At 39.2% G+C, this 26,167-nt stretch overlaps 2 protein-coding genes across 2 annotated transcripts; both read left to right on the forward strand.

Moving 5' to 3' along the window:
- Window positions 1-2,982: 2,982 nt before the first annotated feature.
- LOC139132537 (uncharacterized) lies at window positions 2,983-8,391 on the forward strand. Its single transcript, XM_070698844.1, has 3 exons — window positions 2,983-3,056; window positions 6,542-6,823; window positions 7,764-8,391. Exons 1-3 carry the CDS (start codon window positions 3,026-3,028, stop codon window positions 8,258-8,260), a joined length of 810 nt encoding a protein of 269 aa, XP_070554945.1. The 5' UTR covers window positions 2,983-3,025; the 3' UTR covers window positions 8,261-8,391.
- A 3,849-nt stretch (window positions 8,392-12,240) lies between these two features.
- On the forward strand, window positions 12,241-25,667 carry LOC139133274 (monocarboxylate transporter 3-like). The gene is made up of 4 exons (XM_070699802.1): window positions 12,241-12,619; window positions 18,563-18,706; window positions 22,672-23,490; window positions 24,686-25,667. Exons 1-4 carry the CDS (start codon window positions 12,367-12,369, stop codon window positions 24,760-24,762), a joined length of 1,293 nt encoding a protein of 430 aa, XP_070555903.1. The 5' UTR covers window positions 12,241-12,366; the 3' UTR covers window positions 24,763-25,667.
- Window positions 25,668-26,167: the final 500 nt, after the last annotated feature.

A 26,167-nucleotide genomic window follows, 5' to 3' on the forward strand; every position in this document is an offset into this window, starting at 1 on the left:
ATAATAACTTTGCGGAAAACGCCGGACGGGGACGGGAATAGCCTTTCCGATAAATGCCGTGGCATTTCAAAAGCTATCGTGAATTTTATTCAAGGATACACACGACAATTTTTCATTTTCGATTATTTTATTTGGTACCTAGAAAATCATATGTAAGTGCTGCAAAAAAACCCTAGAATTATATAGTATTATAATATCGGAGTCTGAGAGGGTACAAATGTTCAAAAGAGTACGACACACTTCGCCAGCTTTAGCCTACTAACAACGTTCATTCGATTGTAAGTTTGAGTGTAAAAGCTTCCAATTGATCGTCTCTGAATAAGATTCTGGTTTTTCCTGATAAAAATGGTGAAGTACGAACAACATGATGCATTTGATAACATGAGCAACAGCGTCAACATATGCCGAGTATTCTCTCTCTCTCTCTCTCTCTCTCTCTCTCCCTCTCTCTCTCTCTCTCTCTCTCTCTCTCTCTCTCTCTCTCTCTCTCTCTCATAGGTATGTCGGCGTATAGCCGTGACCCTTATACTGCTCGGCTAACGCGACGTAACTTGAGAAACCCAAAGAATACCTCGGCAAATATCCGACATGAGAAAGAAGAAAAAAATCAGCATACGCAGTCAGAGACTGTAGTTTCATCTTCTACAGAGAAGTTTCCTCGCACGATCAGAAGTAGGTGGCTTTAGGACGGTTACTGTGGCTGCTGAGTGTTGCACTGGGTCTGAGACTAGATGCAATTTCGTTCGAATTCATAGTGGAAGCAAATAGCATCAAATTCGAAACTAGCAAACAAAAATATCGTCTATTAACGTATCGACTTACACAGTTTGTGAAGTCACAAAGGCGAAAATTAGATAGAGACAAAATGGAAGTTATGGTTCTTTGTTTTTTGTTGGTTGTTTTTTGGTCTTGGTAACCGTGACCAGCGTAATATCAAAATCAGACAATACATTATCTGCGTATTCGTGACTTCAGCTTGTTAAATAAAGTGGTACGAATGGACACATCAAATTTATTCGTTGTTTGTAATAATGATATTTCTTATTTGTAATTGTTGTCTCTTGTAAACGCACGCAATTACGTCATTTGAACACGTTCACTTCGTCTTAGTTGGGTGGGCATTATTTTTGAAGTGTTGGCATTATTATAGTTCCCTGCGGCACTGACAGCGAGAGTTCATGAAGATACAAACACTGGCTCGCTGTCTTCAAAGCTAACACCCTTTATTTCTTACGTCTCGAAGTCACATACTGACAACGCTTTTCAAATTGCCCTCTGACGAGAAAGGCTACTCTACCAAATTATTACACAAATGAAGATGAATAAGCTCACAAAATGATCACGACAGATTGCATATTTATTTACACCATACTGAGACGAGCTCGTAAAAAATCGGAATAGGTTTACTAATTTTTACTCATCGGCCGTGAGTCGGTCATTTTATTTACGGTATGGCATGGGCGCGGGCGGCAATTATGTCGAATCCCTTTTGCGAGTTGGGTGAGTAGTGATACTGACTCGGGACGTCACATCTTGAATGTGTTGCATATATTGTTTCAGTAACATTGTGTCAATTCTTATTCAATCTATTGTTTTCTCAAACATTTATTTATGTTTCTTTTTATAAATGTATTATTTTTTTTGTTTTATTTGATTGTTTACTTGCTTATTTGTTTGTTTGTTTTTTATCCTAGTTTCCATGTGATGATATCACATAGCCTGTTGTGTTGATGACCGCTAGATCCATTAACCTTTGCGTGAGATAAACTACCTCCGTAAAAGCACGAACATGAATCATTTATTCCTTTTAACGTTAACAGGTGATGTGTTGCCGTCTATGGTGATCTTAAACAATGACATCTCCGCCAGTTCGTCGTCCGACGATTCCTCCGAGTCCAAGTCACGTGATTCGTCCGCTCAGTCCTCAGAACTGGTTGTTGAGAAGCCCGAAGCCGCTTTCAAACTGCAGGAAGATCTACCAGGCGATGACGTGGAAATTGTGGAGTTGAAAGACGACAACGTTTCTGCAAAAGTTACGTGTCACATCCCTCAAGGTAAACAATTGACATGATATGTTAGTACATTCACAATGATGACAACAGCAACAATGCATCCAAAATATCATCATTTCATCGTCATCATCATCATCATCATCATCATCATAACCATCATCTGTGCAGTGAAAGAATTAAATAAATATACTCCATTCAAAAGTTGCTCATCACTCTCGCTTGTATTATTGCTGTTGTTCTTTTATATTTTTTCTGTTTTGGAATTGCGGTTTCTTCCCGGTAAATCATGTCAAAGTGTCATGAATTCTAACCCAAAGATGGCAAGAAACGATACGGCGTCCAGTTACACTATATGAGCACAACCACAGAGGAGCATCCGGCTTTGAAACATAGTATGCTATATAAGCTAAATGCAAAATGGGTGACCCCTTTGTTTACACAAAGAATCAGTTTTTATAGTCCGGTTCCAAGTGCAGCTTGGCGCCGGCTCGTAACTTTTTGAACTGTGCACAAGCATATTTGTCGGCATGGCTGGTACACTGCATATTTCGGCATATATACTTTCAAAATAAGAACAAGACAACAAGTTGCTTCGCCACCCTCTCTTCTAATTTACACCTGCAATTTTGGCGCCAGGCTGATCACAGCCTACGGGCAGAATTTTGTAAAATGAAGAAAAACTAATGTTCTGAAGGCACATTATTAAACATATAATAGTATTCATCGCTATTAAACCTTACATTATATTTTATTCCTTTTTGTAATCTTGTTTACATTGTGCATGACTTAAAAAATCTCGCTTATACTGGATATGATAAAACTGAAGTGAACTAAACCAAGTATAGATTAGCGGGTGTTCATGCAACAAAAGTGACTTGGGAATATGTTATCACAAGTTAATTCTATTGTCCTTTTTATTGTTTCGCTTTATACTCCTCTCAAAATCTGATGGTCGTCCTCTTTCAGGTGTGGAAGACGAATCCCCTAAACCGCCTATCTTACATAATGAATTTATGAAGACGGCAGATGCTAAAGACCCGATTGGTAGGTACTGGCGATTTCCTTAATCCAGCGCGCCTTGATGACGACATCTTCAAATAGGGCGCGGTGCAGTGTCTCATGATACACTTCACTTTCCCTACAAACTTGAGGAATGGCTGCTAACTCAATGACGATGGAGATCTTCTCTCCGGCGCTCTGCGGCGATGAAGTTGAAAAAAGGAGTTGACGTTTTCGATAATTTTGTAAGATGTAAGAAAGGTACATGTTGATGCATAACACCACGCCATTAAAACGAAATGGAGTGAAATTTCAAATCACTTGATTCATTGATATACTCAGTAAATTTTCAGCCACAATCACAAAAATAACTTCTAAAACCATACTTTTCAAATTCAAGGAACAACATTTATTTATTTTTTCTACACGGTAAATAGTTCTCTTCTGCAAGTGTACTATTTAAAAAATACAGTTTAACTTTAAGGCTTCTAAACTCGACGCACGCGATATGCGGCGATGTTGCGAGCCGGGTCTTTATGAAGTTGTCAACAGTAACTCTTGATATTTAAAAAAACCAACATACATTTTGCATTTCCAAGTGATTCTCATGGTAGGAAACGAAACAGTATTTTACAAACAGAAAAAATGATAAATGCATCTGAAATAAGGATGCAGAGTTTCAAAAGAAATAGCTATACTGACGTCGTGGGTCGTACTGGGGTCGTAGGTCGCAGTGCGCCGGAGCGCCCGCACACGACTGAATCTTTCAGTCTATACTGACTCTGACCGTTACGGTACGAGCACACTTTTGATTCCCCTCGAACATGCGAAAAACAGATCGCGAGGCCGAAGACTGACGGAAACGGACTGTTTGGGGTAATGTGCAGGGCCAAGGACGTCTGAGAATAAATTCAAACTAATATTGAAAAGTTAATCATTTTATTGGAGGAGGCAAGATATCAATGTCGTCTGCCTTGTGTCAGAAAACTATCGACGATTTCGAAGTTCAACACTCATCGAATAGTGCTGATCGCAAATGACGTATTTTTTTCTCATCAATATACATATATAAATATTTGTCCTCATTTTCCACATGAAGGACGAAACGTGCTAGTGTTAATCAGTGATATACCGATAGAACATGGTTCCTCCGTGGATAGAACACCGGCGCTTGTGAGCCGCCGCAGAAGCGACGATGAGAGTTTGCGTCACGTGACGTAAGCGCGCCCGACACTTATCATGCTTGGCTGGTACCCGCCTCAGTGACAAGCACAAAGAGGCAGGTAACGGGAAACCGCCATGTATCGAATTACGAAATCTGATTGGTTGAGACATGGGGCGCTGCCATTGGCTGTTCAATTTTACTTTGAAGTAAAGCTAAAATTATCACAGCAAACGTGGCTAGAATTTAACCAAGTATTTAATTACCATTCTTAAAATTTTTGAAATATTGGCAGGTACCAGACTAGACTAAAAAGCACGCGATAAAAAATGACGCACTATGTGCGGGCATGCGCAATTAACAACTTCCGGGAGACCAAAAACTGTCTCATTTCAAAATGGCGGTTTGCCGGTATCTGCGTCTTACTTCGTGCTGCGTCTAGCTAGTCACGTGAGACGCAGTGATCAGCGAATTATCATGCTTATAGAAGTTCTAGAACACAGGGGCATCTGCATTTGCGTGCAGAACCCTTTGCTTCATTTTTGAAAGATGGCAAAGTTAAAGGGAAACGGTCGTCGGAACTGCGCCTGTGCGAGTTTCTTGTTTACAAAAAAATGTATTTCCTGCACGATATCTAGAAGCGGCTCATCATCATAGCTGCAACATTTAAATTATACGATGATAGATTATGATAGACATGCTTTAACTTTCATCAATCACGATCGTACCTTGGATGCAGCGTTTACCTTAGTCGTATGGGTCCCATAAGACCTTTGAGCGCAGTTCCTAAGACTGTATCCCTTTAACGAAACTTTACAGTAACGTTTTCTCTTCTATAATGAGGATCCGATGCAAACAGTACTATGCGGTACTGTGGTATTGGTAGCAGACTGAGCTGTAAGGCGTCTCGGGAAAAGTGACATAATCACGCTGGGATTTAAACCATAAGTTCGCGCACCTATATAATTCAAATAAAGTGACTGTTCACTGGCCGTAGAGTATGGGCTCTGGATAAAGATATTTTAAGATATTCCTCTTCGTCACAGGTGTTGATATCCTCGCAGCCTTGCCACTGCTGAGACTCCCTAGCTAGGTTAAAATTATCCAAGCTTGCAAATGCACGCTTGTTTGTAAATCCTACTCAAAGTAAAAACTTTTGAAGCAGGGTCGTGAATGGGCGTCCGACCGTGCGAGCTAATATGTAACAAGTCTGAGCAAGCGCAGCGTAAGGTCTTGCCATTGATGTTATTATTCCCATCATTGTACAAAGCTGGCGTGTTGGTCACTGTGTTCGTTGTTTATTTTTGACATATCTATATAAAATGCAACAGCAAGTTAAATTGAAACGCCAAGCAATAAATTTGACCAACGAAAATCAATTTAAAATGGCAAATTTATGGTTAGATCAGTTTAGAGTTGTGATAGGGGCCTGGAAAAGTGGATGCCTGATGCCAACAAGTAATTTTATTGCCACTGAACTTGGTGGCGCTCCACAACTTGATTTTGAATTCCCGCATGGTTGGCTGTTCATATAAAAGATCTAGGTAATGCTCGCGAGGGTTGGCTTGTTTTAAAATGGCGACGCAGAGCGTTAAAGTAACATGGCTGTAAAAATAATCTTAAATGATCATTGTAAACTGAATTTCCTATTTCCCTTGTCAGCAAAATCATGAGAAGGATTTGTGGTAGATAACACCTTTTATTTCAAGCGATCCGTGTCAAAGTAGTCAAAATGGCCGCGTCCATGTAAAGAGCTGCGGTGCGCTCTCCATTCCATTCCAAATATTGTACGTTGTCTAAAGTGCTTGCTGCGCGGGCCGGTCTCGCTGCACTCGCTGTTGAGCGTAAATAATAATCATGCTTCGTTTGGTAATTATTTCCCCGCCACGTATATAGATACTAATTTGTCCCCGAGAGGTCTTACATAATATACATGTATCATTATACCCAATACCGTTGCTTGTCGTTTATAACCTATCATTTTCATATAAGTAAAACATATGTTCATATGTGTGAAACATATGAACATATGTGTGACATATGTGTGACATATGTTCTTCATACGAATAAATTTTTGTTTGGGACTCCTGTCGTTTTAATGCGACTGTCGGTTCATTACCACGTCGCACTCATCGCGCTTGTGACAATAGCCGCTACTGACAGAAAGTCAGACAGATTTTGTCGTCTGCTCCTGTGCTCATCGCTGCCAATCGTGGTCCTTTGACAAGTGATTCTGCCTGTTTCATGTCGGCTGTAATCTGTCGCCGTAAATTTCTCTCAAATGCGTATTTTGCATATTAATGGTGGCAGTGTGACATCGTTCGGAATTATCGTCATTTTTATCAAGACGCTCCAATTATGATTTCAGGCGCAAGTGCAAGTTTGGAAACGCGCGATGTCAAAACAGTCGAAGATATTTCCCATGACTCGTCACCCGAAATGCTGTATGCTGGAACTTATGACAATCTAATGGAATACTATCTCCCAGACCCACCATCGAGGCGCCTGGTCACCGAAATACCATGCAACCACATCCTCAATTGTCGTACTGTACGACCTACCCTTCTCAATTACCATCCCCCGCGGAAACATTCAGACAAACCATGTATGTCAAATGTAAACGAAAGTCAACAACGAAGATATGTCGCTAGTAAGTACATTTGTCTTTTAATTTTTGGCCTTGATTTTCTTGTGTATGTTTTGGAAACAGCAGCGTACACACACGCGTCTAGCACGAAATATCGACATTGTATACATCATACAATCTCTGGAATCGAGCTAGTCCCACGGGCGTGAACGCGCCAGAGGTTAACCCTTTCACCACCATGGTTTGTCCCAAATCCATTGTTTTATATGGCAAAGTTGGACCTGTACACAGGGAACTGGAGGTGAAAGGGTTAAAGGGAGGCGCTCGTCGGAATGCGCTCAAAGGTCGCTAGGGACCCCTACGACCGCTGTAAACACCGTATCCAAGGGTACGTTTGCGATTGATGAAAGTTAGAATATGTTTGTCATATTGCACATCCAGCTATGTTGACATGATGCATCAATATATAGTGCATGAAATAATTTTTTTGTAAACAATAAAGTTGCACATGCGCAGTTGCGACGACCGTTCCCTTTAGGAGGTCGGTGCTTTCCTGGACAACTGTTAGACAGGGTGAAGAAATAATAGCTCACTCTGGAACCGTTACATTTATTTTCATGGTGAGTTAGACCTGTGTACAAGGAAAAGCTACTGTTAACTTTTAAATGTAAACCCTTTAACCGACAGCATCCAACCTATAGTGTCTAAGCTAACGAAAGAAAATGGGAAGGGTTTCTCGAAAACATTACACGTCTCCACCAACGATACATGCATGCTGTGAACATGTCAATATTAATTTTAAAATCCAAAAGTACGACCATACACATTTCGTTTGGGCTTTTGCAGAGAAGACATTAATTTCATGTACGACAACAATTCAGATCAACCGTCCATATCACTTTATTTCATTAACTCTCTTTTTCGGGCAATGGACTGTTTATAATCTGATGGAACTTAATCAAACTGCAGAACATAAAATCGAATTCATTTTGTATGTTTTCAGCTGACTGGTGGAATGTCGATACAGTTCGCAATCGTGTGTCTGAGAAATACAGCTCAGCGGGTATTCCGGCAAGAACTTCGTCAATCCTTCATGGAAAACGCCACTTTCCTTTGCTGCACCCACCAATGTGCACCTTGAGTAGACCAATGAGGAAAGCTCATCGAACTGAAGCAAAAATGACTCTCCATACTTGCGGCGTATCGCACGACAACATTGACGGGCCAGTAAAGGTAAAACACGATACCCACACCAGCACCCGCAAGAGAGACAAATCGTCGCGCGCCAGAGAAAGGTCAAGGAATGAAGATCATCGCGACTGCGCGGATCAAGTGTCGGATCCAACATGTCTGCCAAAGCTCAACGAGAAACGAAAATCGAAGAAGACGAAGAAGAAGAAGCGACCGAAAGCTGCGCATCACTCACGACGCAGTTCCATTCCAAGTCTGCCACCAATATTTGATAAAATGCGCGGCCATCAAGGGCGTGATGAAGAGTGACAGTTTGATACTTTAGTCTATGTAAGCTATGTCTCCTGGAAACGGCTGTAATTTCACCAGTGCCGAGTAATGAGAGTGGGTGACTGTTCGTGCATTTAAATAAAAAGTATTAAAATTACCTTGAGAAAACAATCGGCCTACATACTTCTTATGAGCATAAATTAACAGCTAGTCCACTGAAACCAGTGAACGGTAAAATATCGCTTGTAGTGTACAGCTTTGTAATGGTTGTATTGACGTTGATTCCCATCGTATATGGTTGCACTGACAACAACAGAGAGACCCGATATGTGAAGTTGCCTCAATTTTCTTACATACTTAATTCCCAGTCCATCCAATAACTGTGCTTCAATGCTCTCTTTGGTCACTCAGAGAAGGACGCCCAATATCGATGAATATAGGCTATAGCTACGGTGTTCCCATTGACTATCTAAAAAGCAGCACAGCCATACCGTGTCTATTAATATATCATTTTTACTCCATATCTGCACAGAAACCAGTTGAAGTAGAAGCAGCATCAGGGTGAAAAAATATACCGTTGAAAGAACACAACCAATCAAAATAACGGTAAAATAAGGGTGTTGACGAAATGTGAATTTAACACACGCTAAATTTCAATAATGACATCCTGTCTCCGACACTACAAATGAGACAGGCTTATTGTACATCATTAAACCATTTCAAGATTAAAAATAGATAGCGGTTAGGCTTCATAAATAACGATCGCTTTTGTTCAAAGATAACGACGTCGATTCACATCAATCATCAGCAGAAAAGGGAAAATAAGCGAAAAAAAATGCAATTGTAATCTCCGGGTCAAAACTTCGTCTTCCGACAGTACTTCTCGCCTTCTTGAAACAAGTGAAAAATAAATCTGTGTCACAAAACAGCTTTCCTCGATCGACAACAGGCGTCACTGTCATGTTTTATCAAATCGAACCCAAAATTATAAGTCCTGTTAGTATATATGAAACTTGGATTGCCTGCCCTGCCACTCAAACCTCAAAATGAGGATTCACAAAAACTTGAACAGCGAACGGATTTTGCCAAACTTGTTTTCTCTGACATGTCTTATAATATGTTTGTCAACGGTAAACGTGCATTCGACCATCTCATCAAGTCAGCATGTCATAGTGGCACTCTAGGCTGCGTTCAAATAAAAAAAAACGGCTGGGATACGGTTGGCTGGAGGAATTCAGGATGGATTCGAAAATTTAGGAGGTAGTAGAGGAGCTTCAAACTTTTGCTCTTCCTATATGGGGGACCTGAAAATTTTTCGGTTCCCTAACTTGTACTTTTTGCATTTTCCTATTCCAATGAAAAATGAATAGCATTTCGATGTCATCCAATTGTTATAATGTTAGTAAAAACTAAGACAAAATCTAGAACCATTTTGTCACATTTCATGACTTTCACAAAATCTAAATATATATGATTTCTCGTAAAAAACAAAATTGGGCCAAGTAACGGGGCAGAAGCTGCAACTGGTGATGATTTTTGCAATATTTCTATGCAATTTATCAACTACAGTCTCTTGCTGTCTCCCTACAGCATGCTCAAACACACAATATTCAGTTGTCGACAAATCCTCTATATGAAAAAACATGTATTAGGTGATAATTTAATTATAGTCCAGACTGACAGTCATTTGTCAGTGATACAAATGCATGATACACATACGCAGGCTATGATGGCAAGCTGAATATACTGGAGAGTTCAACATGTAACGCAGTTGTATAAAACTGAACAAAAAATATTGTCAAAATGGTTGAAAGTTTCATTCAGGAAAGTTTGAGCAAAAATTTGTCTTTCGCTTTCCAGGCGCGTACTACCTTAACGGGAAACGGTTGAGTTTAATGTTTACAAACAATGTATTCGTGCACGATATCTTGATGCACCTCATCATCATAGCTGCAGCATTTAAATTATACGATGTAGTTCATGACAGACATGTTTCAACTTTCATCGTTCCCAATCGTACCTTGAATACAGTGTTTACATTGGTCGTATGGGTCCCATACGACATTTGAGCCCAATTCCGACGACTGTATCCCTTTAATGCCCAGTTGGCGTGATACTGCAAATTATTATACAAAGTGTGAGGGCGTTTCCATTTGTTAACGCTAGCTGCGCTGCTAATGAAAATATGGTCAGGTTTGGGCTTTTTAAAGCATGGCTATCATTGGTCAATAGTAAGAGCGCAGTGATTGCGTTGAATTTATTTCCAACTTGAAACTACGTCCAAATTTAGATGTCTTATGCCCAAGGAGTAATGTTATCTCCATAGTTTCCCGAACCAAGCATACTATGTCAACTTTGAAAGAAAAACGAAAATCATTTATTGTTCAGTCATTGCAGTACATGTCAAAGGCCACCATGGTCACCAGTTCAAGTCTGAAAAAAATCATAGACGATAATCGTCATTTCACCACTACACTAAATACCATCATAGAACTGAGAACAGAGACGGAGACGTAAAAGTGAAGCCGTGCAAACAACGTTCGCTGTTTCGTCATCTAATTTTCGAGCTTGCCACTGTACAGACGTGCTGATCAACATACTGTTGTCAGGTGACCGTGCTCATTAATATGCAGTCAAAATTCTAACAAGCTCATACCTGACCCTATTTTGTTAGCAGCGCAGCCAGCGGTAGAAATGGGCCAGGGGACCAGACAACCTTACACAGTAAGGTGACCGTCTGTTTATTATAAATTCCTTTGTGTGTCAATCTATGGTAACACAAAAAAAAAGCTATTTGACAGGCGTTTACGCTGTGCACCGGAATTGTATTTCTTCTGACTTGGTAACCTTTTCTTTTTACTTTAAAAATACGTAGTATTCTTCTTTGGTTGACAGTGTTTCATGATATGAACACATCCTGAAGCCACAGAAAATTTGGTTGGTTTCCTCACAGTCCCTCAAGAGGGACCGTGGTTTCCTGAATAGCAAGCGGTCATGCTGCGGTAGGTGTCAAAGGTCGTCTTCACAGGAGTGCTTTGTCGTTTCGGTTGATAACACCCGGCATTTACCTATGAAAGGTGACCAGGCAGACACAATGGACCGAGTGTAGAACAAAACAGATATTCTTTGCATGTCTTTGTTGGCTAAGATAAAGGCAAAAAGAAAATGAAAGGGAGTGGGTCAATGCCCTTTCACCCTTTGTGTAAGCTGCGCACCACAAGTCGCTTGACCAATTTGAACTCTGACGGCATTGCTTTTTCTTGTTCTGGGCGATAATATAAATTATATTACCATGCCCTGTCCGTCGTATTTTAATTAGTCGAGCTGAACCATGTGACCGACCACAAATACGCAATAATGGTTTGTTTATGTGCCCGTGAATATGAATAATATCGTAAACATCGTAACTTTTCAGCTAAAACGAAAATTGTAATTTTTACAAAGATCATAATCAATCACAAAATAAAATGGAACACTTGTGGGCCAAGTTGAGACCCTTTTTTTTGAAAACATTTCCGATCTTGCAAAATTTTTACAGCGCGCGCACTAATCATTGACAAGTTCTAGGGCTCCCGTTGTCGTTCGCGTGGGAAATTTTCATAAATTCTGACGGTTTTTGAGGTTGTTGATAAGATAATGGAAATAACAGACTCCGTGTTGAACATTAACGGTTATTTATGGGCGCGGGCTCGAGGAAAGCCAAAATTAACGAGCTCGGCAAGCGTCGCCCGTTAATTTTTGGCTTTCCTCTCTCCCTTGCCCATAAATAAACGTTAATGGTCAGCGCGTCGTCCGTTATTTCTATAGTGACAGTTGTTCTCTGCAATAAAAATGTTAATTTACGGAATATGCAGAGAGTACAATGACACCCAGTCCGCGGACAAAATTGACAATTTTGTGCAACGGCGGAACCACCGTTTATGGTCAATAGGTGCTCCTCAACTTGATAGGCAAATATTATGCATACAATTCTATTAATTGGATGTTGAAATACGGTTTCAGCCAGATCGATATGTATAGGTTGGACATTTTGATTCATGGCATCATGCAACGTTTAACTGTGACTGGTTACCTAAATTCACTCTCTCTACGGCACCGCCGCCAACGATAAGCCAAAGCCGGGTTCAGCGAAACCATCAGTCCCCATGGCCATTGCCGACACCAGCATGGAGTCAACCGAGGAGTCTCTTCATTCTCGACACACTCAGAAAGAGACTCAAGATGGCGGCTGCCAGGGTTGGCTCGTCGTACTGGGCTCATTCATCTGCGGCTTGTTTGCATATGGAATCTACCCAGCCATGGGTCCACTCCTCGTTGCAATTCAGAGATATTTCAAGGCGTCATCCGCTGGTACGGCGTGGATACTCTCGTTGATAGTGTTTCTACAGTTTGGAGTTGGTAAGACTGTTGTGTACTCGATTAAATGTTTATCACCTCAAACACTCTCTGCAGTCTGCTGTTATACCGGCAGAAATTAATGTTTTTAGGATATTGTTGCAGAGTATTGAAAGGGCATGTCAAAGGTCACAGTAACAACATGGTTCATGGGCCACTTGTGTAACCCTTTCACGTTACATTCTTTGCTGCCACGGTCCTGAACATACTATTGGCCATGGGTACTTGAGCTCATGTAATAACATAAAGCACATTGCCTTTCGAGAAAGGCTGAACATTGACTTGCGACCTATCAACGTATATACAAGGACATAATGAGTCATAAGCGTGGCCTATTTTTGTGTCTAATTATCATTTGTACTAGTACGTTGTGTATAAATTCACTTTGCATATCAGAGGAAGCTTTAGGCCAGACAAAAGTCAAACTGTGGATCACGGCAGTGATACAAGGTTAAAGCTTGGTCCAAATTTGTCCATTCCCAAATCTTTTACTTCTGCGGGGCAGTTTGCTATTTCATCCGCAGGTGCTAAACTTTGGAATAGTTTACCAATTGATACCAAGTATCCTACTTCAAAACGTCTGTTTACCACAGCCATACGAAAATATCTCCTCCTTGAATGTTGATCATGTCTATGATTGACACTCGTTTTGTGCAAAGTTCATACCAGCCCTTTTCTGATTTTTCATTGTTCATATATGTAGTCTGAGTCGGAGCCAAACGCGATTAGCGAAAAGCTATTTTTGACGCCTACAAAAACAAAAAAACAAAAAACGAGATGGATGAACAGTCTCATATACATTACGTTTACTTTTTTGTACGAAACATACAAGTTTTTGTAGATAACATCGTAGATAAAAAGAACCGACTCATCTAAGTGCCTGGATAGACCACACATGGGAGTGCTAAATTACTTGTCTAGTAGAGACCAAAGTTAATTAGGACAGCACTCTGGCTAACCATAAGACGTACTGATGCCAAGCTGTTTTTATAGACACACAAGAATAAAACAGTGGAGTAAAGTGTCACTTAGACGTCTGTCAAGTTTTACTTCTTAGAAAATGCATGCCCTTCAACTCAATACATGAAAGCCAATATGTTGTGTGGTATCCATGGCTCGGTGTTTTCATTAAAAGTCTTTTTATTAAAACTTGCATATGACAGAATATTAAAAAAAACAGTATTCAAAAGACATTTCCGTCTAGTCTGACATGTGGTAATCGCTGCTTCATTCATTCCTCTCAGAGTCTCACTATGTATCCATGTGTCTCGCAAAAATCCTAATCAGCATTTGTCTGCATTCATTGTATCATGTTTCCTCTACCTGGAATGTTACATAGTAACCGACATCAAACTGTTTAGATATCATCAACATGATAAGTATTTCGGCACCCTGTGTGTTCTATCCAAACACTCAAATGAGTCGCTTCTTTTTATCTACAATGTTATCTACAGAACTTGTGCGGGACGTACAAAAAAGTAAACGTAATGTATGTGAGACTGTTCATCCATCTCGTTTTTTGCTGTATTGCCATTTTTATCTTTTAACAGTCTCAACCTGTACAACATACATACTCTTTAAAGGGACAAAGTCGACCATTTTCATGAATTTCCTTTGTTACGAGATACTACTTTTATTACATGCCTCGAGGTGAATGCGAATCAGTGCATTGATTTGAATAGGAACATCCGGGATGTTAGCGGGCCGTTGAAAGATGTACTGACCGGTTTCCATGGTTACCCGGGCCGGTGAAGCCTTTCGATGTTTTCGACAAAGTAGGCGCTTAACGCTAGATGAAAAATATCCATGCGCGCACTGCTATTTGGACTTTCGTTAAAATCTGTTTGATGCTGGTCGATAATGGTAAAATTGTTTCACAATGCCTTTCTTGTAACTAAATGTCATATAGCATTAACTGTGAAGAGGCATGTAATAAAAATATTATTGCCTGAATACATGGGTTTTTGTGCCCTCGCAGCAGGAGACAATTTGCCCTCCTGGCGTCGGGCAAATTGTCACCTGCTCTCGGGCACATAAACCCATGTATTCAGGCAATAATATATAATATTGTCTGACATGTTGAAAGATACTGAATGAATAGGTGCCATGCATATACTCGACCCCGGTTTTAGACACGTTACATGAAACCATCGCGTAAAATGAATTAATGGTCATGACCATTTATTCATTTTCACGATGGTTTCATTTATCGAGTTTTAAACCAGTGTCGAATATATACATGATCACCCATTCATTCAGTATGTTTCAACATGTCAAACAATGTAAGTGGTACCTCCTGTCAAACAATATTCTCGAAAAATGGCCGACTTTATCCCTTTAAGGGTGATCGAGCCACTAAATTTTTTACCAGCAATTTTCGTTATTTTTCTCTAAGAGTAAGACTTATATGTGAGGATGAGATTACGACAAAAAATCAATGTCACCAGATTAACTTGGCAGCTAGAAGGATTCGAAATACACCCACTTTATCCCATTCGAATGACAGTAATTATGAATCTCCCGTAAGCGTTGCCCAACCCGATATATTTACTTTCAGTTCCTTTCTTGAAATGCTGCACTAATTTTATTTACATGTGAACCACAATGAATAACAAATAAAAGTTTTAGCTATTTTTCCGCTGAAAATGTGCATAGGAATTTAAATTATCACTTCTCAGGCCTTCCAAAACATCAGTTAAAGCTGTTGCAAACTTAAAAGTAATGACCACGCCGTATTCATATTTTGTAGAATTATTTAGATTTCCAATCCAACATTTTTTTTATTTTCACATAATTTGTTGTTCAGATATTGCACATTATATGCATCAAATAAAAATGTGGGGTCACCAGCCTATTTACAATGCTACTTAACATCACCCCTTCCCCATATGTGAAATGGAAAAAATCACAATTAAAAAAATTTGATGAGAAATATATCCTTTTCAAATTATTTTGTTGGGAGTTTTAAATACTCTTTAAATATATCGACATTCAAACATTTAAAACTTACAACTCGACGATAATATAATTATCATTCAGTCATCACCAACAACGCCCGCTTTCATGCTAAAAGCTCTGACAATAAGTTGTATGAAGATAGGTTTCCATCAAAACCACGGTTTAATTTTACAGTAAACAGTCCGGGTTATGTCCATATAGAGGATAGTAGGAAAGAGCCAATGGCGTACCGTATATGTAATGAAATTAAGGCAAGAACCAATCACGTACTGTATGTACAAGTGTCAAAGGTTACGTTGGTTCACTTCGTTCAGATCGCGATATGACTTGACAGATCCACCGATCGAGTGAGACTGTTGGCTACCCGGAAGTATCTTAGCTCCAGTCGATTGGCGACGTTCTACCCTGTCAAAAATTGTAAGATTTCATCAGGAATAGTTTTCTGAGTTTCTTAACCCTTTGCCATATTCGACAAAGAGTTATTGGACGTTTTTCGTTCTCTTTTCCACCTTTTGGTTAACTTCTCGGCGATTGATCCGCCGCGCGTTTTTCTGAGCGAAGGGTCAATCGTACCGGGCAACGCAAGGTGATCGAAAAATCGTGCTCCATCGTGCTCCGATGACCGACTAAAACAGTTGACCCATCTTTGCAAAGCTTGAAAATTCTCCATACTGCAGATGGCAAGGTTAAATTGAAATTTGACCAAAAATAGGCGATATTTGGCGACAAATAACTTACTGTAGATTTACAAGGGTCAAATGCCTATTTCTAGGAGCCGTACCCGGCCAGGAAATCCATCCAAATAAGTAATTTTCAATGTACTAACCACTTGTGTCGGTCACCATCTCGGCCGCACTGAACATTGTGCGTAACGTCTACATCTAAAAACTACCCAGTGCTAAAAATAAAGGGCGAAATCAAGCCGAAAAGTTCCAAACTCGTTGCAATGTACGAGCCAAGGTTTGCAAGGTTAATTATTCATGACGTTGGCGGCGGCAGGTTCGCTGATTGGTCAATCGTAATATCCTCTCTATGGACATAACCCGGACTGGTAATCACGGTCCCGTACAGTGGACGCGCGGCGTCGTAGAGAGCGCGCTCTATTATTTGCAGCTGCGATGACGTAGCAAGTGACTCGATCACCCTTAGAGTTATACTGTCTTCTGTTCCAATTTTGCCACAGTTACCATAGAAAGAAAAAATCTAACCATCACAGATTTTAAGCGGGTGGCCGCTTTTTAAAAACAGCGCCCTCACACGGGCATTCTGAATACCAAGTAACGCTCCTTTGACCATATACGGGCATATTTAGATTACAGGTGAATGTATACCTTTAATACACCTTTTCCCGGTTATCCCACAATGCACTGCAGTGACTTTATCAAACACCGTATATAAGCTCAAAACAGCGAAAACATGCTGATTTGTTTTGTACAACGGATTGTTATAGAAGAATGACACAAATTTGCAACACAAATAATGCCCCGAGTATAATCTAACCATCAGCGACGAAAAACTAGGTCAGGGTGTAATCTGCCATAGAGTTCTATGAGTAACGTACCCTGTGTGAACCCTACGGCTTAAAAGTTATATGAGTAACGTACGCTTTGTATACCCTGGCGCGCACTGCATCATGGGACCGGTAAAAGAACTATTGGCAATAAAAAGATATGAAATGAAATGAAATGAAAGTTTCTAAGTCGGTAAGAACTTTCCTGGCAAAACAAAAGGCGGAGAGCCATTTTTTTTACGTATCGCTTCAATCACGAAAATATATACTTTGACCGCCAACTGGCTACTGTTAATACCAAGCGGACTTTCGAACAAATTGTAGACGAACGATATCCATGTTTCCTTAAATATTGTACAAACACTCAGTTTGTGTAACAGTTGCATGTGATGGCGAAGTATCTATCGGACCTTGCTGGAAGTGCATATATATATATATATATATATATATATATATATATATATATATATATATATATATATATATATATATATATATATATATATATATATATATATGTGTGTGTGTGTGTGTGTGTATGTATATATATATAATATATATATATATGATGAGTTGTTCGTTACTTCTTGCTTGCCCTGCCGGTAACTGATAATTTATGATTTTCGGGCTATTTTCTCTTTTAACTGAAATCAAACTTGTGATATCCTCTTCCTATATCACTAGTACATTAACACAAACTGAGTTGGTTTTACAATGTGGAACACCTGGATGGTGTTGCATTAAAGTTTGTTCAAAAGTCGGCTTGTGATAAACTGCTGAAAACAAAGATCCTTTTGTCATTATGTTTGGATGAAATCGAATACATGCTATGGACAGCGCTGGCAGCTCTTTTTGCTTGATTGTAGCGTGCAACAATATATGGCGTAACGGATCTAGATCTAATATATATTTAAAAATATTATTCTTACTTATTATATAACCCAGAAATCCTCTCTACATCCCATTAAAATACACATCACACAACATCAGCACAATGAAAAAACCGCTGACAATCTCAGAAAAAAAACGTAGCCAATAAACAGAAAACACTATAAAAGTAACCGACAGAGAAGATACAATCCGTGAGATAATACTGAATTTATCCCTCTTTTGAAGTCGTTTGTAATAATACTGAAATTCTCGCTGATTTGTTTTCTGTTGTTTTCATTTTCCAATACGCGTTTACGTAAGGCTGTAAAAACAGCAGCATAAAAGCCTAGGACAGTTTGGGTACCCAGCACATAGCGATTTTCCGTTACAGAAATTTTTTGCTGCTGGGAATTAGAGTCCAAATACAATGTAGATAGAAATCGAACTAATGGAAACGAGGCGACAGTATTCTCGCTCCTTTCAACGATTCTGAAAATTAATTTAAAAATCAGCAAAAGTGGAAGCGTCGATTCCAGAGAACAATTTATTTATTCCGTCTGGCCTTAGCGTAAATATTGATCTCTATACCTTGTGCATTCTCTTCACAGGCCCTATATCCAACGTGTGCGTGAAGAAAATTGGATTTCGAATGACGGTCATGTGTGGAGCAGCGATATCATCATTTGGATTTTTTCTGAGTTACTTTGCGAAAAGTATTTTGTTTTTGTATTTTAGTCTTGGACTTTGTGTAGGTAAGTGCTGACAACGTAGCATTTCAGAGAAAAGTGCACTTTGAGATAAATGCAGTGCATTTGCCATTAATGCCACAGACCGCGTTTGAGACGGACACATTGCACCAACAACACAAACGATAAGCTGCTGAAGTGTTTGATCCTAAGGAATATGTAGCTTCATGACCCCTAACCCATTCATGTGAACCAAATTTTTTTTCAAAGTAAAGGAGAGGGATATATATATATATCTATCACATATATATATATATATATATATATATATATATATATATGTATATACATATATATATATGTATACATATATATATATATATATATATGTACATATAATATGTATAAATATATGTATACATATATATGTATATATATATATATATATATAATATATATATATATATATATATATATATATATCATATACCTATGCTGTGTATCGTGTCTGTACTGAATATGTATACATATATATGTATACATATATATATATATATATATATATATATATATATATATATATATATATATATATATCATATACCTATGCTGTGTATCGTGTCTGTACTGAATTCAGTGACATGATTTTCATGTTGATTTGCATGTCAATAAAGTGATACGCCTTGTTGATTTGCATATGAAAGGAATGATCAGCGCGTCTTTCTTTCATTCAATTGAATATTTGCATATGAAAAAGTGATACGACCTGTTGATTTACATAACAAAGCCTGATACGGCCTGTTGATTTGCATACCGGACTACTTACATGGTGGCGCCCTAATCAAAACAAACCGTGGTGCCCGTCTATGATTTCTACTTTGACTACGATATCATGTCCGATCTCCAAAAGTGGCAGGGTTTTGAAGCATAGAGAAATGCGGGGTAACTAAATAAAACACATGTGTCGATATCGGATTAACTGCTAGTAGTGCTACCAATTTGAACAAATTAAAGAGCAGAGCATCACACCGTACGGGCACTGACAGATCGATGACAGACCAGCTGTTCCGTCCGTGCGCGTGCATAAGCACAGACGCGCAGACGACAAGCAAAATTGCTATGGACATGTCGGAGGACCGGCAAATTCAAAAGCACAACTTTCAAAAATATCATGTATTCATGGTAAATGCGTTCTGGAAAATAATACCAAACACAACACTTGCATGTACCGTACGGATTCGGTAGATATCCTACATGTTGATGACAGAGTTCAAGCACTTCTCTGCTCAACCGTAAAATAATTGTCAATGAGCAGCTGATAGATTACGTCAGACGCTAGTATATCAATCCGCCTTAGCAAGATGACGCAAACAAATGTAGTCCATCAAGAAAAACCACTGTGAAACGTATCATGTTTGAATATACAAGATTTATTCATTCAATAACGTGGGCATAGGTATATGATAAAGAGGTTATCCCTCGATATCACCTCTTGGTAGGGTCGTATTGCTGCTCGTGCGGTTGTGGGCCGCATCACACTCGTCTTCGACTCGTGTGATGCGGCCCACAACCGCACTCGCAGCAATACGACCCCACAAAGAGGTGATATCGAGGGATAACCTCATAATATCACATACATAGACCCAGTTATCCCTATAGTATGACGTCACACTATAGGTATACGGTTTACAGGATTTCCGTATACCCCTTCTTCTGACGTCAGAAGTAGGGGTATACGGTCGGCACTTTTTTCTACTGAAACTGTTTGTAAGCACTTTCGTGCAGATGAAAATTGAGTGGTCCCAAAGGAATTTACTGGAAAATGTGGTAAGGTAATATATAGCGAAATGTCAAAGCTTTAGATAGCGATGATTGTGAAAGTTTGTCTGTTTTTTTCAACTGGGGAAAACAAGAGCGTTCACTGTCGTCTGCTCCCTACGTTTGCTTCTAGCCGTACTGTGCCAGTTCGTCACAAGCCATAAACAGCCGAGTCATCGCTCAAAATCGACAAATTTATCATCGAACAAGAATCAAACATATCATAAGAATATGATGTATCAATATAAACACATCATCCTGTCAGGTGACGGGTTAAATTTTTAGCATCGGCAAAGTGTTGTATTGCTGTTGAACCTCTGCGGTAGGCTGTACTAAAGCGAGAATATTTTCTGTAGGAACGTACTGCAAACGCGGTTTTCGGTAGCTTGTATGTGCCACTTCGTCGACAGCTCGATAGGAGCCGCGACCATACAATGCAGTAAGTGTTTTCATAAGACACAAGTAAAAGTGAGATCGAATGAACGCTACATGGCAAACGTTAAAAGTTTCTTGTTGCGGTTTGTTAACTGTTACTGTTTATGATTTTAGTTTTCATAATTGCGACGAACGGTATACATTTTTCCTCTCAATTTCAAACAGCGCCCAAGGCGCTGAGAATATATGCGAACGTATGATCTTCATGCGGCATCGTACTCCACCAGTCCTCGCGAGTTTCGAGCAATATCATTGTCCTAGGTAATAATTGTATAATTGTTACAAAAATGACCAACAAGAACGATGTGACACAGTTCAATGGTGGTTTTATTCGTATATTATGACCGAAGTCAGGAAGTTGACACGATTTTTAGATCACAGTAAAATGAGTATAAACAACGTGTAATCACAGCTATGAACAGCAAGACAGGGTTAAATTTCGATGCATTTTTTTACATTATTACTTTACCTTCAAACAAAATAATACATCTGAAGATACTATATCATCCTCCTTTCCCATGTCCTCGTTGATAACGGCTATATCCATTCAAGTTTTGCGCTGAAAACCGCTGAAAACAGCGAGAGACTGCTCTGACGCATCAAGAGGAACGTGCGTCCGAATGTGAAACGGAATCAGCTGGAGCCGTACCACTTCATCCGCCACGCTGACATAATAAAGGTCCAAATTACATCGCACGGGAAAGTGAATTTTATTCAAATAAAAAAAGTGGGTCTATGCATGTGATAAATATATAATCTCCCAGTATTTCTCACTCATATGACGTCATCGAAGACTCGTGTTTCTCCAAACATGGCAGTATCCCTCCGAGCCGGTAGGCGAGGAGAGATACTGCGCTATGTTGGGGGAAACTCTAGTCTTCGATGACGTCACACTCGTTAGAAATACTGGGAGATTATATATAAATATATTATGTATGTATGTATGTATGTATGTATGTATGTATGTATGTATGTATGTATGTATGTATGTTTATAAAATGGCTCAAATTCAATATTCAGCAATTATGCGCAATAAATTTCCTTACATATATGAATATATATATGAATATATATATATATATATATATATATATATATATATATATATATATATATATATATATATATATATATATATATATATATATATATATATATATATATATATATATATATATATATATATAATATATCTTCATATTCATATATATAAGCTACAACACATAACTTTAAGGTAGAATACCCTTTAAACTAGTTGCAAAGCATATTTTGTCCCGTTCAGCCATTTGTCATTGAACCTGTATGCATTATAAACATCTTTGTATGTACTTTCAAGATATGTTTTTGACACAAAGGGCCGGTGGTCTATAGTGTGAAAGAAAGAAATATTCGGAAAGTTTAAGCAAAAGTTTAAGTCTTTCACTTTCGAGGCGCATATACTGCCTTAAGAGTAGAGAAAGAAACTGCACTTCAAAGACTGATTAATGAGAGAAACGCATAAAGCAGGCTAGAGAACAGCGCATACTTTAGTCCTGTGTCCATGCCTTTTTATTTCATGTTTGACCACAGCTGTACTTCATCCCCTATTTACATCTGGTCATTGAAACTGTTCACGTGATCTTTGCCAGTCTTCACATATATCAAACTGATATCAAGATGATCCTCAGTAAGTAAGCATTTAAAACGTGCTCTAATTTACAGTGATAATTTATCCCATTCGGGCTTTAGTTTAATTTAATTTCATTCAAATTTAATTAGATTTTTTGTTTCATGTTTAGGGTTTGGATATGGAATGATGCTCACCCCAGGAACTGGGATATTTGCCCTGTTCATAAAGAAACGCTTTGCGGTTGCTAATTATATAGTTGCCCTATCTGGTGGTGTTGGTGTGTTCATATTCCCACCGATGTTGCAGATTTTAATAGATGACTATGGGTGGAGGGGCACCGTTTTGGTATTCTGTGCGATCAATGCCCATCTTGGCATCGCTGCTGCACTGTTCAGATCAAGAAAAACCCTCGCGGAGGACAATAAACACGTAGAGGAGCCTGTCAGCACTGAACGTGGAGACGGTGAATCGCCAACGAGAAATCTTCGACAGTTACTGCTGATTTGCGACTGTGATTTATTTACCAAACACCCAGCTTTTGTCGTCTTTGCAGCATCCTACTTTACTGGAGTTGGAATCGGATTCTTCGGAGCACCATCACACCTTGTTGCCCGTGCTGAAGATCAACAGCTAGGGTCCCCCGATGAAATTGCATTCATTGTGTCATTGTTTGGCATCGCCAGCACTGCCGCCAGACTGTTACTTACCCTCGAAGCGTGTTGTCAAATCAACAAACAAGAAATCTACAACATCTTGTTCGGCATAGCGTTTCTCCTTGCTGGAATAGCAAACATATTGAGCGCGTTTGCAACCTCCTACGCAACATATGCTGCATATGCCATAGTCTTCGGCCTCATGAGTGGCCTTTGGTTCGGTTTATTCGGCGTCGTCCTCAAAGCCTCGCTTAATGCCGAATTATTTGTAGCAGGAGTTGGACTGAGTGGACTGTGTATCGCTGTTGGTGGATTAATTGGACCAATTTGCGCAGGTAGAAGAGTTTGCTTATTATTAGGGATTCAATAATGATGGGGATATGAACGAAGAGGCACTTTTTTGCGCATGCTCCGTTCGGAAAAATGTCCGTATGATGTCATAGGTCAACAGGGGCCAGGGTGCAAAGGGTTAAAGGGTCTTTAATAGTCGGTAGATCATATGCACTTGAAGCTAAAATATCTTATACTAAAGTGGCAGGACTGATAAAAATATGTTGGCACGTTTTACTCAACTAAAGGACGTGTATAGAAGTATCACTGCTTGCTGATTTGGACCATGCCTACACATTTTAACGGGCTGAATGGCGCCCCCACGGAAAAGTACAAAAACACAGTATTTCCTGCACATACATATCTTAATCATACCAGAAAAAAGTATGATGCCATTTACTTGAATTAACAACACACGATTGTCAACATTTTGTTTTTGTGATCTTTATTTTCTCTGTCATATGAATAGTTTTTGAAAATGGCAGGAATCTAAAATGATGTAAAAACGTTTGAATGTACATGTCACTTTCGACACTTAAGACAGTGTTACACACTTTTTCAGTCCTTATTCAAAGAAAACTTTGGGAAAACTGACGATATTTTTAGATCACTTTATTACACGCATATGTTTGCAGCTATTGGGGCTTTAAATGTTTGCAATATCGATAAAAATACAACACATCTTTCTTGTTATTGGATGGAAAATAACTTCTTTTAGACCATTAGCTGTATTGTTTGATGAAATTTGGTGCAGTGTGTCGTTTTGCTATTTATTGCATGTCGACATACCTGGTCTACGACTTACCAACAGAGCCTCAGACAGACAGATAGATAGATAGATAGATAGATAGATAGATAGATAGATAGATAGATAGATAGATAGATAGATAGATAGGTAGATAGATAGATAGATAGACAGAGAGGCATCTGAATATTGTGCTTCATGACCTTGTTCTAAAGTAAGCTACTCTGTACACTCAATTTATATCGATAAAAGTCCTCCTTTGCACAGTTTACGTTTGTTCTAAGTAACGATTGGCTCCGCCTTCGATCAGCACAATTTTACTTGGACGCCATCTATTTTGAACTTTCATGCGATACATGCACAAATGTTATAAGGTCAAATCAGGATAGTTAGATAAATGTTAAAAAATTGTCACCAACGATACTATGACTTTAAACGTGCAATTTATTTCACAGGTTTCATCTATGATGTCACTGGAGATTATAACTACAGTTTCTACTTTTACGGATCTTTCATGATCTTGGAAGTGTGATAATGTTGCTATCGCAGTGTTTCTACATAAGGAGACATCGACTGTCATCGAAGAAAAATGATTCCACGAATTCAAGTCCGCCAATGGTGTACAGTGACGTTGGAACACAAACAGGTGGTGATACACTTTAGGTTTTGCTCCGTAGCAAGGACATAGTGACGATGTATGACGAAACTTTATGCAAAGTTACTGAAAAACTTTGAGACTTCCATACATCACAAACTCTGTTTTTGTTCAATGGCGCCCACTAGACCGCAAGCCGACCCTGAAGCATTGGGAAGACAGGCAAATATCCGAGTGAGCAAGGACATGGTGACGATGTATTCATTTTCCTTTTATGCTTACTGTGTCCAATGGGCAAAGACAAAAAAGAATGAGTAAAAAGTACAACAGAACACGTGAAAGAATAAAAATGTCATTTGAGTAGAAGCCTCCTATGGCAACCCATAGGTTTATTTCCCATAGGAGCGTAGGGGACTGCCTACATGTCCGCCCCTAGGGATGGGTAGGTGTTTTGTTGTATTGCTAATAAAGGGCAGTGCTAAGTTAAGACCAAAATACCAAAGGTTGGTAGAATAAACCTTTATTAGCAATACAACAAAACACCTACCCACCCCTAGGGGCAGACATGTAGGCAGCCCCCTATGGTAGCAGTATAGGCCAACAACAGTAGCCACGAGAGTGCTGTGTCATACGAACCATAACATTGCAATGCATGTACAAGTGAAGTGTCATGTACCGAGTCAAATTCTTTGGAAAAGTCGGTTTTTACAAACACTATTAACTCGATTATTAGATAAAAACTAATGTCTGACTAATTTGTAAATAACATGACGTTACTTTGTCGATGTAGTAGACTTTGTTCAAGTCGGTGAATTGTTAAAAATAAAATCATTTGTAATAGTTTCTCTTGTGTCTCTCCTATTTCATACAAATCTTTTGGAATTCGGTGCCCCGGGCCGGCCAGGTTTTCCTAGCGATTGAACATGTTACCTTTGAGTACGTGAGTTAGTTTCTGCTGGATTCCGGGAGAAACTCCCCTGTATAGCGTTCACCCCACTCATGCATTTCATATGAAAACAGAACACAAAACATCGCGTTCACCTTACTCAAACATTCACAAATCACAGACTTGAACCAAGTCTATCGATGTAGATCTGACAGGGTAAAGGTAGGTCGCTCCTCGAAATTGAAAGACTTCGATTTTTGCCCAAACGTTCTCAAAGAAACTCCAAACCTCTACCTTTGGCAGTGAATGATAAAAATCCGGGGTCACCTTGCAGAAGTTTGCACTAAAGGAGCAAATTATCCAACATTTACCGACACTTGTAATGGTCGCCAACTCCGTGCTTACTCTTTGGCGATAAAGCAAAGTTTCGATTTGTACAAAAATAAGTTGGTGAAA

Source organism: Ptychodera flava, chromosome 5, assembly GCF_041260155.1.
Source record: "Ptychodera flava strain L36383 chromosome 5, AS_Pfla_20210202, whole genome shotgun sequence".
Classification (NCBI taxonomy): Eukaryota; Metazoa; Hemichordata; class Enteropneusta; family Ptychoderidae; genus Ptychodera; species Ptychodera flava.

Excerpts from the sequence above, each read along its gene's own strand:
- LOC139132537 (XM_070698844.1), top strand. The coding sequence starts at position 3,026 with ATGAAGACGGCAGATGCTAAAGACCCGATTG. Across the intron at positions 3,057-6,541 it reads AGATGCTAAAGACCCGATTG|GCGCAAGTGCAAGTTTGGAA; the intron begins GTAGGTACTGGC and ends TTATGATTTCAG. Across the intron at positions 6,824-7,763 it reads ACAACGAAGATATGTCGCTA|CTGACTGGTGGAATGTCGAT; the intron begins GTAAGTACATTT and ends GTATGTTTTCAG.
- LOC139133274 (XM_070699802.1), top strand. The coding sequence starts at position 12,367 with ATGGCCATTGCCGACACCAGCATGGAGTCAACCGAGGAGTCTCTTCAT. Across the intron at positions 12,620-18,562 it reads GTTTCTACAGTTTGGAGTTG|GCCCTATATCCAACGTGTGC; the intron begins GTAAGACTGTTG and ends TTCTCTTCACAG. Across the intron at positions 23,491-24,685 it reads AATTGGACCAATTTGCGCAG|GTTTCATCTATGATGTCACT; the intron begins GTAGAAGAGTTT and ends TTTATTTCACAG.